Source organism: Moschus berezovskii, chromosome 15 (genome assembly GCF_049115385.1).
Source record: "Moschus berezovskii isolate FMDL1 chromosome 15, NW_MosBer_1.0, whole genome shotgun sequence".
In the NCBI taxonomy this organism is placed as follows: domain Eukaryota; kingdom Metazoa; phylum Chordata; class Mammalia; order Artiodactyla; family Moschidae; genus Moschus; species Moschus berezovskii.
Window position 1 is genome coordinate 67,682,458 of NC_142474.1, and position 18,198 is coordinate 67,700,655.

The 18,198-nt window shown below is 39.1% G+C and overlaps 1 protein-coding gene across 1 annotated transcript in view; it reads left to right on the plus strand.

Annotated features, from left to right (window-relative positions):
- The window catches only part of LOC129556177 (ankyrin repeat domain-containing protein 26-like), a 59,296-nt gene that overhangs the window by 1,035 nt on the left and 40,063 nt on the right, over positions 1-18,198 (plus strand). The window contains exons 2-9 of the mRNA XM_088844182.1: positions 2,214-2,328; positions 2,491-2,664; positions 6,786-6,892; positions 8,443-8,580; positions 10,727-10,791; positions 13,290-13,323; positions 14,345-14,405; positions 15,888-15,981. Coding sequence (XP_088700308.1) covers positions 2,214-2,328; positions 2,491-2,664; positions 6,786-6,892; positions 8,443-8,580; positions 10,727-10,791; positions 13,290-13,323; positions 14,345-14,405; positions 15,888-15,981 — 788 coding nt within the window. The remainder of the gene's footprint in view (positions 1-2,213; positions 2,329-2,490; positions 2,665-6,785; positions 6,893-8,442; positions 8,581-10,726; positions 10,792-13,289; positions 13,324-14,344; positions 14,406-15,887; positions 15,982-18,198) is intronic.

The following is an 18,198-nucleotide window of genomic DNA, read 5'->3' on the forward strand; positions in this document are numbered from 1 at the left end:
CAAGTTATATAGCCTTCAAGAAATCTCCTGAACCTCCTGGCTCTCACATTTTTTCTCATGTGATTTATGAAAGCACTTCTTCATGGATCGCCTATTGTTGATCATGGCAGTGGACAGATTTCTGATGTTGTCAATAGCTTATTTTTAATGTAGACAATTTTATACCATAAGGTTATATATTACAGAAAACTGCATAGTGAGCAAAATGATTCCCATGCCAAATCAACTTCTGTATTAAAAATTCTTCAGATACAATTCAATGTCCATTTTATATCAGTGCACACTTAGGTATATGTGTTCTTTGCTGAAGGACCTTAGAAGACAGCTTTGATGTAGGAAGCTGGCTGTGTCCTTGAATAGGAAGACATTTTCTTAGGATGTGTGGTCTTTCTATATTTAAACCAAATCAACATTTCATGGTTTTAAAGATTTTGGGTTACATATGCTGTCCTTAATTGTTGTGATGAAATTAAAAGTTTTGTATAGTAGAGAAAGATTTGCCCTTCTAGATATCAAAATGTGCTGTAAGTGCCCACAAAGTGTTCATTTACTAACAACTGAAAAGGTAGATAAATGAATGAAACAGAATGCCCAAACACGCAAATGTATATAAAACTTTAGAACTTGATACTGATGACCTTTTCTGTTAGAAATGTTAAGCTGTGTGTAGATGGTGGAGAAATAACCTGGTAAAGGAGAAAAGTAACTCAATTTTTATCTCACCAAAAAGTTTCAGATAGAGTGTGGATCAAACATTTCAAACATGCACAGTGAGAAAAGTACCAGAGTAAAACTCAAATTCCTATTTATACACTTTTATCTGCTGACAGAGACCTTCTGTTGTTTCTATTTGTATTGTTTCTTAGCCTTAATTTTTTTTTAATTGGAAAATAATTGTTTTACAATGCTGCGTTGTTTTCTGCTGTATAACATCATAAATCAGTTGTAGGTATACATATATCCCCTTCCTTGTGAGCCTCCCTCCCACCCCAAAGACCTTTCTAAGAATGATTTCAAAAGAATTCTGGAGTTTCCTGGATTTTGGCACAAAAAGAAAAGAAAAGAAATCTGGATGTTGATTTAACATTTTAACAACACAAAAAATTTAAAACTCTCTGTAGATCAAGCTGTCTATAGGCAAGTCAGATTAGCAGACAGGGCTTGTCTTTCTGGCACTAATAGGAATGTGGCACAGATAAAAATGATTTCTCACTTTCAATTTTTTTTACAATTTTTTTTGAGGATTGATATCTCCTGACAACTTTCAGCCTTTTCAGAAGTCAAGGGAATCTAGGGAGTTCCTTGGTCATCCAGTGGTTAAGACTCACTGCTGTGGGTCCAGGGTTTGATACCTGGTGGGGGAACTAAAATCCTGCAAGCTTCTGGGGTATATTGTACAACATGGGGAATATATCAAATATCGCGTAATAACTTTAAATGGAGTATGACCTATAAAAATTGTGAATCACCATGTTGTGTACCTGTAATATTTCATAATATGTAATATGCATCATCTATACTTTAATTAAAAAGAAGCAAGCTTAGACAAAAAGACCTTATGGTAATTAGATCAACAGGAAAAATGAGAAATGAACAAAAATGCTACCAATTATAGTTGTACAGACATTGTGAATTATAAATTTCATTCCAATGTCAGAGATGTTAAAATGTGAGAAAATGAACATATTAGAATCATTGAAGTACAATGTTGTCTCTAATCCTTAAAATGTATCTGCAAATGAGGTGTGATATCCTTTGACTTCACTGAGATGTTGTCCTTGTAAAATAGTAGTAATAGTAATAAGTATGATTATATTACCTAACAATTACTGAACCCTTTGCATGGATCTCGTGTAAGCATCACAGTGCTGTCCTATGAGATAACTACTACTCCCTCTCATTTTGATGATGAGGAAATTGAGGCACAGCGAGGCTGAAAACGGCTAACGAGTGACAGAGCGAAGGTCAAATACAAACCCCGGTTGAGCTGAATCTCAAGGCCATGCTCGTTCTATTCAAGTAGACTGTTCCTTCATTAGTGTGGTAAGAAGAGCTGACGCTGATATATACTGTTCTTTCTCCAGAAGGAAAGAATACATTAGTTTTAGAGGGACAGGAACAGCATGCTATTGAGTGTTGTCAATCACAGGAACAGTTGTTTGTTTTGAAACAGTCACACTACAGTTTCCTGAAGACTCCTGTTGCTCTCGTAGGACGGCGCTCCACTTGGCCTGTGCCTGTGGCCATTCAGCGGTGGTCACTCTCCTCCTAGAGAGAAAATGCCTGGTGAACCTCTGTGACGGTGAAAACAAGACTGCGCTGATGAAGGTATGGGGCAGCCAACCATGTCCACAAGAGGTGGATATGATTTAATTACTGAGACTAAAAGTGAATTTATCTCATTTAGGTATAGCAAACCGGTGAAGCTTGTGGACTGTTTAGTTTGAATTCCGAGAATTTACACTCTCTTTCTTGGCACAACACTGACAGGCCGTAGAATGCCAAGAAGAGGAGTGTGCGACTCTTCTGCTGGAGCATGGTGCCGACCCGAATGTCATGGATGTCAGTGGGAACACCGCTCTCCACTACGCCGTCTTTAGCCAGAATGTGTCACTCGCAGCAAAGCTGCTTTCCTACGACGCCAATATAGAAGCCAGGAACAAGGTATATCTCAACTAGCTTTATTACAAAATATTTGCAAAGCATTTTTTTAAACCAGAAGTGTTTTATTTCTAACTGTGTAAGTAGGTAAACTGAATAGTGTCCATCAAGCCCTGTTACCATGGAAACAACTCCAAAGCCAGTGCAGGGGTGGGGGGTGTGTGTCTGTGTCCACAGAGAGGGCAAAGTTCTGTCTCCCAGCCACCTGTCTACCCCAGAAGGAAGATTTCCCATCAGAACGTGCCCGGGAGTGGATGGTAGGCTCAGAGCCCACAAATGATGAAGGCCTCAGGGGAGTGAAGTGATGTGAGGAGTGGCTGCTTCCAGGGGCTCAGGGAATGGGTGCTCGTGGGGGTGGGTTGGAGGAGGAAGGAGACCCAGTGCCCATGATGGGGAGCCAGGTGAATGCAAGTGGTCCTGGGAGGCAGCAGGCCTGGAGCCCTGAGCCCTCCAGGACCCCAGTTCTGAGATCCGGCCAAGAGGGTCAGGTCATGTTTGACTCCCAGCAAGGGCGTTCACTTGTGCTGGTGACCAGTTGGTTCGCGATGTCCCCCTTGGGTCACCCATGCTCAACCCCGGGAGCTGCTCCGTGGTGTTGCAGCTGTGTGTGCGGAGCTGGTGATGGCGAAGCTGCCCCTCCTGCTCTTTCTCCAGGACACACGTGACATCCTGCAGCTGCAGCCCTGCCAGGAACTCCCTCTGCTCTCACAGGTGGGCTCAGTTTTCTGTGTTTGGAAGCTGCAGCCTTCCCTGAGTGAAAGTATTTTGAAAGAACCGAATTGTCTAAGATTTCACCTTAAATTGTGATGTTTCTAAAGAAGTGTTAGAGAGTAAAGTGTTCTCTTATGTGTTTATGGCAGATAGTTGTGGTAACACTGCACTTGTTAAAGGCAGAACTTTTTCCAATTATATTCCCCCATTCCAGTTTGTATTTTTTTCCTAATTAGTCTAAAATAACACAGTGAAACAAAATTTCCCTCTGAAGTTGACTTTGTCTTAAAATTCAAACATAACAAAAGCATTTTACAACATAATAGATATCTTGCTTCTGTAAACAAATTCCCATTTTATGAAGAATGATTTATATAAAGATAATTTCTCTCTCATAGCCCAAGTCTTAAGAGGGTAAAAGGAAAGGAAAAGGAGCAAGCAAGTGAAAAATGCAAGTGAAGTTGGAATTTTGGCAATTGGGAAATACGAAGAAGAGGATTTATTTATTTTAATACTTATTTATTTGGCTGTGCTGGGCTTAGTTTCAGCATGCAGGATCTAGTTTCCTGACCAGGGGTCGAACCCAGGCCCCCTTTACTGGGAGCACTGAGACCCAGACACTGCACCACCACGGAATCGTGAGGTTTTAGTTTGGCTTTTTGTTCCCTTCAGTTTATATATTTCTGTAAGGTGCTTCTCAGTTTTCAGGGATAATAGTTGTTATTTTAAGAAAGGGAGTGAGTGAACTGTAAATTTGCCCAGGTACCAGTTTTAGGAAGACTCTGAGGAAATCAGACTGGCAGTGAACAGGTGGCGATTAAGTGGGAAATAAGAGAGAAGAACAAATAATTAACTGACATCTTATCCTATTCTGGCAGAAGCAGCCACTTAGATAAGAGTCTAGACTCTGCTCTCCAATCTAGAATGTCTTGATGGAAAGTAAGGGGTTTATAAATCATGAGATCAGGTTGCCTTTTGAGTTTACCAGTCCCTGTTGTAACACCGTTTACTGAGGAAAATTAAAGAATTTGCAGTTTTGATGACTCTTACCTCTTACACTTTTCTTTTTTTTCAAATCCTCAAGTAATAGAAGGAATTGGCTATGTGGGTAAGAGATGAGACTGGAGTGGTTGCTGCACTTATTCTCGCTATATTGTGTGCTGGTGAACTGCAATCATTTGGGAAAACTTATTTAAAAAAATTTATAAGCCTAGGCTGTTCTCTGAAGATTTTGACTGAATAAATCAAGGAAGGCTTGAACGTGTGTATTTAGAATTATTTCCTTGAGATTCTGATACAGTCCTTGATGAAGAACTATGGAGTGAATAAATGTAATTTCTAAATGCATCTATCTGAAAGAAAAGTAATCTCTAGAATAGTTGGAATTTGATCAATGCTAGCTATTTCCATCAGCTCCCTCCTTTCCAAAAATATTAGCCTGACTTTTTCTCTGCCCCTGTGATTGAGAAGTTGAAAAAATATTATTGGAAATATCTATTGGCTTGAACAATAACTCCTTTTCCTTCCAACCACTAATCATTCAGTGGCACTCCAGAAGTCTTTAGAGATTTGCTCATGGCAAAGTCACTTCATCTGTAGAGTCTGACTCTTTAAGGATTTTGCACCTTGTCTTATCATCCAGGTCATTAGGTCAACAGATGTTTGTTAGCAACAGGGTTTTCCTGACTGCAGTAATAGTAACTCATGAGCCTTTTTGGGTGTCATCTGCAGGACAGACTCTTGCAGTGTGTCTGTTAGATTTTCTGATCCCTGGCATAAGCCAATGAGAGCTTTAAAACCCATGACGTTAGTAACAGTACAGATGGGAATTGTTTTAATAATTTAGTTTCAGCAGTCTTGGGACCTCATTATCCATTTGATTAACAATCTAGAAGAATTCTGGAGACAGATTGTAGTTTCAACAGGAAGTGGAAACATTCTTGATGTTTGAGTTATGAGTCTTTTTAAAAGAATTTATTTTTAATTGAGTTATGAGTCTTAATACCCGTATTTATTACATATTGGGACCCTTTTTTTTTTTGTGAAACATATGATACTAAAGAAAGGAAAGGTTTCACATACAAGTATTTGCTTTATATCCTCCTGTTTGGAACCAGTAAATGTAAAACCACAAGTGGGTCATAGACCAGACGTGGCCCTTGGATATGTTTCATTTAGTTGACACCCTGAGTCAACATTTAAAATTTAGGAGACTCATGCAGAAGTCTACAGTTCAGGCTTCTCCAAGAACCAAATCTGGTCCCCCTTGAGCCCATCCTACTCTTTGGTCAGCATGCAGAGGCCACCCCTTCGATACGGGGCAGGTGTTCTTGGGTTTACGGGCCTCACCTGGATTTTTCACTCAGTTCACCAGCTTTTCCTCCATAAGCATTTGAGTTTCCAATTTTTGTTTTATAGTTTATAGTATATATAGTATAGTATATAGTTTTATAGTTTATATTTCAAGGTTTTAAAGACAATCTAAGTAATCATCGATTTCATATTTTGAAAGGATCTCTTAAGAATGGGATTGAATTTTTCGAATTAGAATTTTTAAGTTGACTGTGGTAGTTTCACACTGAATAATTCTCAGAAACACACAAGATTATGAGAGAGAGCACAGGGAGAGCTTACAGAAGAGCAACTGCCCGAGAAAATGCTGAGCATGTTTTTATTGGTAACTTACCTTGTAATCTTTAACTAAGAGCAGTAAAGCAAGACAAACACCAGAACTTTGGGATTGTGGAAGCTTCCTCCTGGAGGTCTGGAGGTAATCACATGAGTGTCATCAAGAAAGGTCTTTGAAGATAAGGTTGGGGGGGGGGCGGGCGGTCATTCTGCGTGCAGATAGCATCTGGCTAATGCTGAAGCTAGAACTTCTAACTTAAGGGCGGGGGTGGGGGAAGAGCAAGCAAGGAGGAGAGAATGAGTAAGATTAAATTCCAGGAGACATTTCTGAGAAAGCAGTAAAACATGGTTCCCACATTTGGTTTTTTGAAGAAAGAAAAAAAGTTTTCAGTCTGCATGTTCATATAAAGGATAATATTCCCACTGTACTGTCTGTAAACCTTATGAGTTTTTGCTCATGGTCATCCTTGGATAGGTTATGCGTGCTACAGATAATATATATTTCTGCCTCAGCATTGTTCCTAAAATATGCAGTTGATTTAGTAGCTAAATGAAACCCAGACCCCCTGCACTGGGAGCTCAAGTCTTAGCCACTGGCCCACTAGGGAAGGCCCAGAGGAGGAGCATATTAAAGAGAAAGAAGGCGCACAGGGGGATAAGGAGGGGTTCCCTCTTATTTGCCTTCTGAATTATGTTTCAGTTCAGAGAGTCTATTGCACGATTTTAATTTCAGTTTAGAAATAGAGTAACTGTGTACATTAGAAATGGTTTTTCCTGTTTTACAGTATAACCTCACACCGCTGTTACTGGCTATAAATGAAAACCGAGAGCAAATGGTGGAGTTTTTAGTAAAGAAAGGGGCAAATATAAATGCGGTTGATAAATGGAAAAGGTACAGTTGTTCTTTTTCTTTTTAAAAACTTTAGTGCTGTTCTAGGGTGGTAATACCAAGATTAAACTAACAAGATTTGTTTGTGATCAACATATCATCACTTAGGTAGAAAATCAGTTTTTCTGACTGGGAATTATGCACAACAATATATAGCAGGAATATATAGCAGGATTCATATTCGTTTATAATATTGACCGATGTCATATGCAACCTGTCTTTTTTGTTTTTTGGTCCATCTTATAGTAGCTGAGGGATTTCATATTACTTTTATTAGCTTTATAAAATACTGATTCTGCTTTTTAGTTTACCTTATGACAGTATTGAATTTCTTAATTATTTTAAAATAATTCTTTAACCTCTACTTTGTATATATATATATTTTTTAAAAATGCATACTAAACATAAAGGACTTGATTTTGTCTTTTGGATAACTCTTTGCATTAAATTACTTTCTTTGAAGAATGCTGATGTTATTAGTTTGCAAAAGAGTCAGATACAACTTAGCGACTAAACAACAACAGCAACGAAATAGTCATTATTAATCACTGTCCCCAGATACTGTGGGCTCATCAGTTTTTATCCTTTTTCATTTCTCGTACATTTTGATGTTTTCATTTTTAATGCAAGAAGGAAGAAAGACAGCTTTAATTAGATAAACAGTTCCTTTAACAAAGACGAGTTAGAGGTGGATGGTACAGATGAAAATGATGGGCTTTAGATTCAGACTGGGTTCAATTCCTAGCTTTCCTGCCTGTTAGGGTTATGACCCTAACATTACTTATCACTGGGCACAGTACTTATCATCAACAAATATGTTTCCTGATTCAAAAGGCGAATAGTAAAGCATCTTTCAAAGTTGGCTATGTGTAAGAAAGATTTTATATATAGTTTTTTCATTTAGTGCCTAGCACATGCTTGTCAACATCATTAACTGCCACCATGACTATTTTTATTCCCATTATTATTAATATTTTTGTTTTAAACCTGCAAGTAGCCTTTCCTTAACCCAACCTCCAATTGACATTGAAACCTAATATATCAGACTAAGGAGGAAATGGGGAATTCATCCCTTAAATAGTCACCTGCCTCAGATAAGTGAGGCATTGTTTTTGTCAACATTGTTTTTGTCCATCAAGGACTTTATTATTATTTTTTAAAAAACATTTTTTCTTTATTTACTTGGCTGCATGGGGTCCTAGTTGTGGGGACTCTTAGTTGCAGCATGTGGGATCAAGTTCCCTGACCAGAGATGGAACCTGGGCCCCCTGCATTGGAACATGGAGTCTTAGCCACTGGACCACCAGGGAAGTCCCCATCAGGGACTTTTGAAATAGTAACTGCTGCTGCGTGCCATCCCAGTGGCACAGGAGGCTTCTTTTCTATCCCTTTATTTTAACCTTGGAGGTAATTTACAAAGATGAACACAAGCCTATAAATAGTCAGTTCTTCATGGAAAGGCAAGATGTTAACTGGGTAAAACGTATCAAATTAGTTGTTTAAGTAAGTTAACTCAATTTCCTGAGGCTGAAGTCATCTCTCTGTTGTTTTAGAACAGCCCTCGTGCTTGCTGTCAATTATGGATTAGTAAATGTAGTTAGTCTTCTTCTTCAACAAGGTGTTGACATCTTTTCTAAAGATATTTTTGGATGGACTGCAGAAGACTATGCTATTATTAGTGGCTTTAATACGTAAGTGTTCCCATTAAAACGCCAGTTATCACTTAACTGCAGCCAAAAATAATTTTAACTGTCACTAATACCTGACCAATGAGAGCTCCAGTTTGGTGCAGGCAGTTTGGGAATGGTGGTGAGATGTTCCCCCTCATCAGCTGAAAGCCAAGCAAAGGCCGATTAGTTACATGTGGCCATGGGTTTGGGATTCTTTATCTCAGGACATGTAGACCTTGATCCTTAGAGAGCCTAACATTAGCCATTTCATTCCCAGTGTGGCCTCTATGTATGGGGTACAAATAGTGTCACGGTTGTGATATTTCTAACTAGTTATTTGGGTCTTAAAATATTCAGTTCAGCAGCAAATCCTGTGTTTTCCCTTGAGGACTTGCCTCTTTATATGCTGCTCCTGCTTGAATTTTCCAAAAACCCCGCAGATTCCCTAAGATCAACGAGACAATCCTCTTCCACATGTCATTTGGAGGGAAAAAAATAATTCGTTCTCATCATTCTGTTGCTTGCATTGATTCTACTGCTGCAACTAGCCTTGACAGGGCCTCCTTGGCAGCTGGATCTGGAGTCTGGATGTTGGTCTACAAAGACCTTTAATAAAATCATTTTAAAATGAAAAAAAAAACCAAACTCGTCCTGCAGTTGGCTTACAATTGGCCTTTCCTCCCAGGCCGCCCCGCGGGTCCAGGTTCCCCAGTCTTCACGGTGAGGCACACATTGACTTCAGAGCGAGAGCTCCTTTGTTGTCATATGTGTGCTTGTCGCTCAGTCACTGTGGCAAAGCACGCATCCAGTTCGGGCAGCTGGGCCTCCTGGCTCCCCCCGCACTCAGAGCCCTTATGTGGAGCCCACATGTAGGCCTAGATCTTCACGATGAGGTGCCCTTGAGGCTCTTATTTATCTTTTCTGCAAGCAGATATCAGTGGGGACCATTTTAGGCTGTCAGAGAGGTTCAAGTGCTCCTGCAAGGATCGAGCAGACTTGCCTTTCTCCTTTGCATCTAGACTTGAACCTCAAGGCGGCTTTCTGTCCTGTGGGGACACCTTTTCTTAGGTCATAGGTTCCCCGTCATCCTTCCTAGGGTAGTTGGTGCTGGCTTGCCTGAGATTCCAAAATTACAGTTGGCCCCTCGTGGGATCTGTTTCCTCTAATAATGAAAATCTTCCAAAGGATTTATATCTGCCTCCACCTTAAATGTTTTCAGAGTCTGCCTCATAAGGAACCCATTCACCAGAAATCCCTAAATTTCAAGTTAAGATAGTTGGAATTCAGAGAGGTAAGCCCTGTCTAGGACTTGCCAGTATCCACTGTAGGAGTAGGAATATGTCTTCCAAGTGAATTGGGGATGATCATGGAGATTAAGCATCATTGTCAGAAAGATCTGCTGGTTCAGAGTTTGAGTAGGTAGAGAAGGAAGAGTAGTGGTCCAGGCCAGGTCTTGATTTTGATTCATTTTCTGCTCTTGGTGTGATTAGCTGCAATGATGGGGGCTAATTATGTTATCTAATGTAGTGAGTTCATATTTCATAAATAAATTAAGGTACACATTATATAAGAGCTGAGATTCCCTAAATTACAAACCACAAAGAATAGCTAATCACCAGAATTAATAACAGTTTCGTGCAACCTTTGAATGTTAAACGTATGAAAAAACACAGACTGGGTTTTACTTGGAATTCGAAAGTTGTTCCAGCAATAAAATTAAAAAACAAATTATTCCAATCTTTGACTGTTTCTCCAAGCATTTGGGGGGCGTATTAGCTCTTTAAATCTTCTTAATCCCCTTGTGAAATAAGGCAATAAGATCCCGGTTGTGTAGAGGACGACTTCGAATTGAAGAGAAGCAGCTTAACCAGGAACAAAGAGTAGTTGGTTTAGAGCTAGGCTTTCCAAGCTCGCGAGTTCGTATGCCAGGCTAAATCTAGTTAGTTAACGGAGCTGTACTGCCCTCAGTTCATGACTGCTGCATCTTCCTTTTCTTTCTCCTTTAAATACATGCTAAATAAAAGTTTGTAAAACTTAGAAAATTGAAATGTATGGGACAGTTGAAGTTTTGATATTATCTCTGACCTTGTCTGAAATGATCTAAGAATTTGGTAGTTGTTTTTCATATGAGTGTTAAAATAGTATTTATTACATTTTCAATACATAGCATTCGCCACCTGATTTCTGAGTACAAAGAAGAGAGACCTAAAACTCCTGAAAATAACAGCCAAGGTACGTCATCTGCTAAAGAATTATTCTTGGTGATTCTACCATAGACAAAGTAGAAGTGAGGAAGTTTCAATAATGAAAGAACTATGAAAAAGTTAGTGTAAATTGCATGTGTATTCTATTTTTTTAAATTAATTTCTTAATAGTCTAGTATTCAGAATTTTTTAAGAAGTTAATTGTAGGTAATTTAAAATCAGAGACAGTATTGTCCGAACAGAAATTCATGTATTTAATATGGCCCTACACTAGATCTTTGTGTAAATAAGAAAAAAAATTTTGTTAGTATGTATATTTCATCTATAATCATATTATAGCAAATTGGACTTCTTATGAAAGTGAACTTTAACTTTTACAAATGGTTTACATTTAGTGAATGAATAGTTATTAGTTACTGTGTAGTGATTAGTCTCACTAGAAAAGTTACCATCGTTAAAACTGGGAACCTCAAAAACCCTTCCTGGTAGGATAAGAAATGATAAACAATAGGAACTGCAAAGCTGAGCCAGTGTGCAGCATACCAGTGAGTGATTATTTTTGAAAGATACTTAGCAATAGTACAGAAGGCAATAAAGCAATGCCTTGTTGAGAACCAGTTATTTTGCCTATAGTTGTCCCAGCAAGGTTTCTATTACCAACTTAATTCCTTAAAGATCCAAAAAGAGTGAGATAGGTTGACTTAATTAGGGCCAAATGTTTACTTCTGTGTTGGATAATTGTCATGACAGTATAGTTTTGAAAGAACAAGATGTTCTCTTGCCATCAGTTAAAAGATTATCATAATAGATTTTCAAATAGATGAACTTGGGACTCTGCAGTTTGTAATAAAAGCACTAAAAATGCTTCACATTAACAAAAACAGTGTTAGGTCCCCTCATTGTGGCATTTAGCACATTACACAAGCTATCTGAGGACACCTTTAACTTAGTAAACCTCTATCTAATCAAAGGGTGGCTCAGTAGTAAAGAATCTGCCTGCCAATGCAGGAGTTTTGGGTTCGATCCCTGGGTCGGGAATATCCCCTGGAAAAGGAAATGGCAACCCACTCCTGTATTCTTGCCTGGGAAATCCCATGGACAGAAGAGCTTGGTGAGCTGTAGTCCATGGGGGTCACGAGAGTTGGGCATGACTTGGTGACTAAACATACAGTTCCATCAAAGAACTGTCGGTTGGTTTAATGTGTCAGAGGAGATACAGAGATGACATAGAGTCTTGGTTTTCAATATGCTAAGAATAGAATAGAGTTGTCCCTGGTTACTTTCTGTATTTTTCTGAACAAAATTTTCAAAGAAGACATGCTTATTTATTTGTTCATTTGTTCACTAAAGAGATAACTGTCAAATGTCTTTTATGTCCTAAGCATTGTTCTGATGTCACAGAGCGCAAACATTTAAAAATCACTGCCCCCTGCCCTCCAGGCTCGAGCTGGCAGGACTCCTTTCCCCGTGGGGTCACTGCATGTGAGTCATCCCTCCAGCATCAGATCATGACGACACATGTGAAATGTTGTGCCACAGCACCGGAGTCCATCACTCCCTCCCTCCTTCCCTCCCTCCCCTTGTTCATCAGCTTCGGATCTGATGATGTATGCCTTCCAAGCTGAAAAAGCATGACTTCTATCAGCATTTGCCATTAATGGGGAGGATTGATGTAATGATGTCCCTCAGTGGAGCACAGCACTGTTTGGACCATCCTGCTCTGCGTGGTCCAGATACTCTTGAGCAATGGAAGCAGAGAGTCTCAAGAGATTATACTTTTAAAATGTATTAGTGTGTGTATATATATATATATATTTAAAACTTAAAAAAAAAGTTCAGCATGTGTGTACCCTACTGCATGCTCACCACTACAAGTCTAGTCCCCATCCTCACCCCTCAGTTGACCCCCTTTACCCATTTGCCCTCCCCTACCTCCCTTTCAAGAGATTATTCTTTCTAAATCTGGAATCACTGCATCTTTCATACTTCTCTTGCGTCTGGAAATAGGACCAGGAAGACTTTGTTTCTCATGTTTTACCACACTCTGAAGTTCAGCGCCTGTAGACCAGGCTTCCCTGTGACAGGGCGTTTCCATCCTGAACTGAAGAGCCAGAGAAGTTGTTTCATGTCCCAGCAAGACACCTGCAGGCTCTGTTCACTACTCCAGGCAGTGGGGTCCAGAAACACTGTGCTGTTCAAGTGTGCCATTGTCAGCTTACAGTGCTGACTCTATTAATGGTGTAATACCATTTTCTGTCAGTCTCCTGGAGTTTGGTTAGGATTATGGTCATTGTAAACATCAGTTCTTTCTTCTTTTTCTGTTTTGCATTTGATGACTATAAAGGAGAGGCGCGGTTCTTAGGCATTAATGGCCTGCGAGTATAGTACAGTCACTATTCCCTCTAGTGTGGTCTCCAGGTATGGTCCGGAAGGAATACTTTTAAGCAGAACATCAGTCTTGAGGTTTTAATATTCTATACTTTTCTTTTATTGATTTTAAATGTGTCTTGCTTTTTTCTTTAATAGTGGATGAGCGTTCGGAAGAAGACTCTTTAAGCAGGTAGGATTTTATGGAAGTTTTAAAATTGTATGTTTAAGTAAGGGAACACGGAGAAGAGAAACTAATGTTTGTTGAGCGTTCTACTCTAGGTTAGACACTGCATTATGTGCTTAACATTTGTGACCTCATAGAGTCATCACAGCAGCTTTGTAAAGTAGCTGTGTCCTGCTTTTACTTAATTAGCCAACTGTGGTTCGGGGAGGTTGATGAATTGACCCGTGATTCCATGGTTAAAATGAGTTGACCTGTGATTTGACAGCTGGCCTGCCTGTTTCCCATGTCCACTCTCGTGTTCCTCAGCAGAGATTGAGTAGTACCCATGTAGCATATAAATTAAAGATATAATGTAGTTCTTTGACTTGTGTCCATTTTAAGTTTCAGACATTGCGGGGAACTCCTGTACTCCCTTTAGAGTAAAGGGGAGAAGTGGGGCCTTCTCAGTAAGTGTTTCCCCTGCTGAAGAACCAAGACTGCTATTTTTGATGGACACAGATTAGTCTCTGAACCAGGGACAGACAATGGAGAAGGAGCAGCATATCCTTCCACTTTGTTTTAAGTCATCAGGTTTATTCCAGTTTGGGCAAACAAGAGTTATGTCAGTCCATCAATTAGATTTTAAGTTCACCTATTAGGACTTGGTGAAAAATTATTTTCAGGCTCTGCCAGTATATCGGCTGTCACTCTTTGTTATGGAAACTAAGAATGAGCCTTAACTAGACATTTCATAGATTGGGAAAGATAGAAGCAGAAACAGGTGTAACTAAAGACTGTTTTGGAGACTTCACTGGGGGTGCAGTGGTTAAAACGGTTAATAAGACTTCTCCTTCCAATGCAGGTGGTGAGGGTTCAATCCCCGGTCGTGGGAGCTAAGATCCCACATGCCTTGGGGCCAAAAAGCCAAAATATAAAACGGAAGCAACATGGCAACAAATGCAATAAAGATTTTAAAAATGGTCCACATCAAAATATGTTTTAAAAAAAATGTTTTCACTCATTTTTGTTGTCTGCTTTTGCTCTAAAGGTTTTCCAATGATGATTTATGTCTTACATCAAATGATGAATTCTTAGATTCTGAAACCAAGGTAAACTGTTCTGTTGTGAAATTAGTTTTTGTGCTCTGAATTTAGTTTCATGTAGCATTTACTCTTAAAATTCAGCAGTGGTGTCCCTCTCACTGTTTTATGTTTACAGTGGAAAATTGGTCAGAGCAAACTATTTTTTAAACATATGACTAGTTGATTTCTTTTTTTACTTTGGTAAATATGGAAGGTGGGGTGAAGAAAAAAATGGGCTGAAAAATCCATAGTGACAGAAAAATTGTATTGGGAAAAGCTTTCCCACAATGGAGGAAATATGAAATTTGGTCAAGGATAAAGAGTCTTACTGTGAATTTTAAACCATAAAGACATGACTTATGTAATACTCATAACGCTATCTTTAGTGGACATAATTCCTTAGTGTAATGATCATGGAATCTTCCTGGAGCCTTTCAGTTCCAAAACTATATAGCCTATATCATCTAGTTTCGCCCCCCACCCCCACCCCCTGGACACTTTATTTTGGTTTCTTAGAGTTGTTAGGAGGGTGGTTTGGTTTTTTTTTTGTTTGTTTCTTTCTCTGTTTTGTTTTGGCTCTGCATTAAGACTAAAATAATTGTTGATATGTTGGAGATTTAGAAATTAAAATTCTGTTTCTCAAAATCCATACTATAAAGGGATTCCACTGTGTTTTCTAAAGCATTCCATTAAGGGGATATTCCCAACTCTTCATCTCATTGAACAATACATGTTTTGCCTAAAATAATAACCAGCTGTAGAAGCAGAGACTTTTAATAACTGTAAGATAAAACTTACAACCTCAGATTTTTTTTTCTATTGTAGTTTTTTAAAAACCTACTCAAAGTCCTTGTGTCACATTCTGAAACTTCAGAATTCAGAAATTTTGTATTATTCTTATTGAAATATTCATCTTATAGACCCTGTATCAGTATAAATGAGTGAAGTTCAGGAAACAATTGTGCATCTCCTGGAGCAGGTAGCATAGGTCATGAATGTCAGAGCCATCTTAATAGTTTTTGAATGTGAATAAGTGAAGAGACAAATGGAATTATATATAATGTTACAGGTAATATACATAATATATCTGTTAAATCTGAATTCTGAAAATATGACTTATTTTTATATTCCCTTTTTAATATTTAGGATGTAGAAGTTCACTTGAGTTATGTTGAGGACTGAGGTCCTGCATAACATGGAAATAAATAAGAAATATGTGATAAGAAGAAGATTACACTATATTTTTCAGTGTCCTCCAATTGTGAGCTGAGAATTTCAGATTAAAAGTTGTTGACCTTTTTAACTCCATCTTGTGTTCCATTAAATATTTCTTTTGAAGCCATACATTCTCCTCAGCATTCTGAAACCAGTTCTGCCACTTAGCAGCTAAGGGATCTTGGCAAAACCTGTCTTAACTGGGTTCAAAGTAGGCAGTTTTTAAAAGTAGGGTATTTTCTTCAAAAGGGATTAGGAAATCTTCATGCAACTCATTAACATTAATTTTCGCAGAGTATCTCTGAGAGCCTTCCACAGAATTATGTGGATTGTTTATCTGGAGCTGCTGGTCCAAGAAGAAAAAAGACACTAAATGGACAAGTGGAAGGTAAGAACTGTGTTTTATAGAAAAGTCATTTGACAGAACGTTGAATTAAAATGGGACTGCTGATATATTCTAATCACCAAAGAAAATCACCTGTCAGAGACATAGTGAGTAAAAAGACGAGGAGGGAAATTGAGTATCTTATCAGGTGTCAGCCACAGATTACATTGAGAATCCAGTTTAACTAGCTCAGTTATTAGTTCCTAGACTTCCTTCACAGTCCAATGTTTAAGACTCTGTCCGGTTAAGACTCTCCAATGCAGGGGGTGCAGGTTTGATCCCTGGTAAGGGAACTAAGATTCCATGTGACACATGACCCCCCAAAATTATTAGTTCTGTTTCAAGGTACTGTACAACCTAAGGAAGGTCAAGAAATAAGAGGAAAGAGGGAATGAAGGATGAGAGAGGCAGAGAGTACAGGGAGAAAATGAAGGAAAGGAAGCACAGGTCTGTGGGGGAAGGTGGCAATAAGTAATAAAGGTCTTTAGATAAAGGAAGAGTATTTGACATGGATAATGAATTTGAAGTGAGCTTCCAGCACCAAAACTTGTCAGAGAAGAACAGCAGAATTTTCCCCCTCATACTGTTTTACTTTTTGTTAGGAAGGCATTCAGGGTTGCGAACCCTGGGCTTGCAGAGCTGTGTGTTATCCTCTGTGGAGGAGCACGGGCATTGGTGCTCAGCTGTAAATGTTTGCAAATTGGTGTCATACGAAATGTTGCTGCTTTATAGGATGGTGTCACATAGGCCAACAAAACAGAACTGGAAAGAAGGAGTGAGCAGGGGGCGTGATAGGGAGATCAAGGAACCTACAGCCTCATAGTCCACTGGGAAGTTTCCAACGTGTAATGCGGTTTCACTTTAGGGGGGAGTGTTAGAGTGAGGAAGTTGAGGCTAAGATTTCAGGAGAATAAATTAAATTGACGTTTCTGTTAGCTCAGTTGGTAAAGAATCTGCCTGCAATGCAGGAGACCCCGGTTTGATTCCTAGGTCGGGAAGATCCTCTGGAAAACAGATAGGCTACCCACTCCAGTATTCTCTGGCTTCCCTTGTGGCTCAGCTGGTAAAGAATCCGCCTGCAATGGAGGAGACCTGGGTTCGATCCCTGGGCTGGGAAGATCCCCTGGAAAAGGGAAAGGCTACCCACTCCAGTATTCTAGCCTGGAGAATCCCATGCACTGTACAGTCCATGGGGTCGCAAGTCTGAGTGACTTTCACTTTCAATGTAGAAGCAGACTCCGTATAGACCAGAGTTCCTCAAATTTTAATTAGTCGCCTTTGGACCTTGTGTGAAGTGCACATGCTGAGCAGGAAGTCTGAGAATCTGTGTTTCTGACAAGCTCTCCGAGTAGCAAGGGTGTAGCCTTGCATTTTGAGAAATCTGGAAGAACATTGGATAGTGCAGGACATAACAGGATCAAGGAAAAGCATTATTTTTGTCTTTCTTTCTGAGCGTGTCTCTAGCCAGAGGGAAGCAAAGAGTCGAAGCAGCAATTATAATTGTAAGATACCATTGCTAAGCAAGGAGGGAAAAAGAAGTGGAGGGGCTGATCCATAGAAAGAATGTAAGGGGGAAGAATAAAGACCCCAGATCCAGAGATTCCTACCCTTTGGATAGGAGAGAATCAGCTGAAAGGAGGAAGGGAGGAAGGTGGGCCCTAGGGAGGTGAGTTTGGAGTTGAGGAAACTTGAAGGAACTCCTTCTCAATGGCTTCAGTGTATTTGCACTGAAAAAGAGATAAGATCATTGTTGCTCCAGAGAATACTGGAGGTGGGAGGGGGTGCTAGAAGTGGAGGAAACCCCAGCCACTCCAAGTAACTCTCAGGCATCAAAGATATGTGTTGTATTGGTATTTGTTATTCAAATTAGATTAGTTTGAATATGGAGACAATGACCATTTTTTTTTAAGATAGCTTATTTTTTGAAAGTTGTTTTACAGAAATCCTTCGAAACATTGGCTTGATGTATCAAACCAAACTAAGTTTTGAAACAACACAGGTTAATAGGGTTCATTCCATAAATGCTAGAAATATTTTCAATAAATACTACACTGATTTTGAAACATGCAGAATTTTCAATACCTAATAATTCTGTGGCAAATTTATTATTTCCTTTTTGATAATTGTATTTCAGTATTGAGAATTTACTATACATTATTTCCTAGATGTGTTTTTTATATATCTTCTTCCATGAGTGGATTGAGAAACTTTAAGATGGCT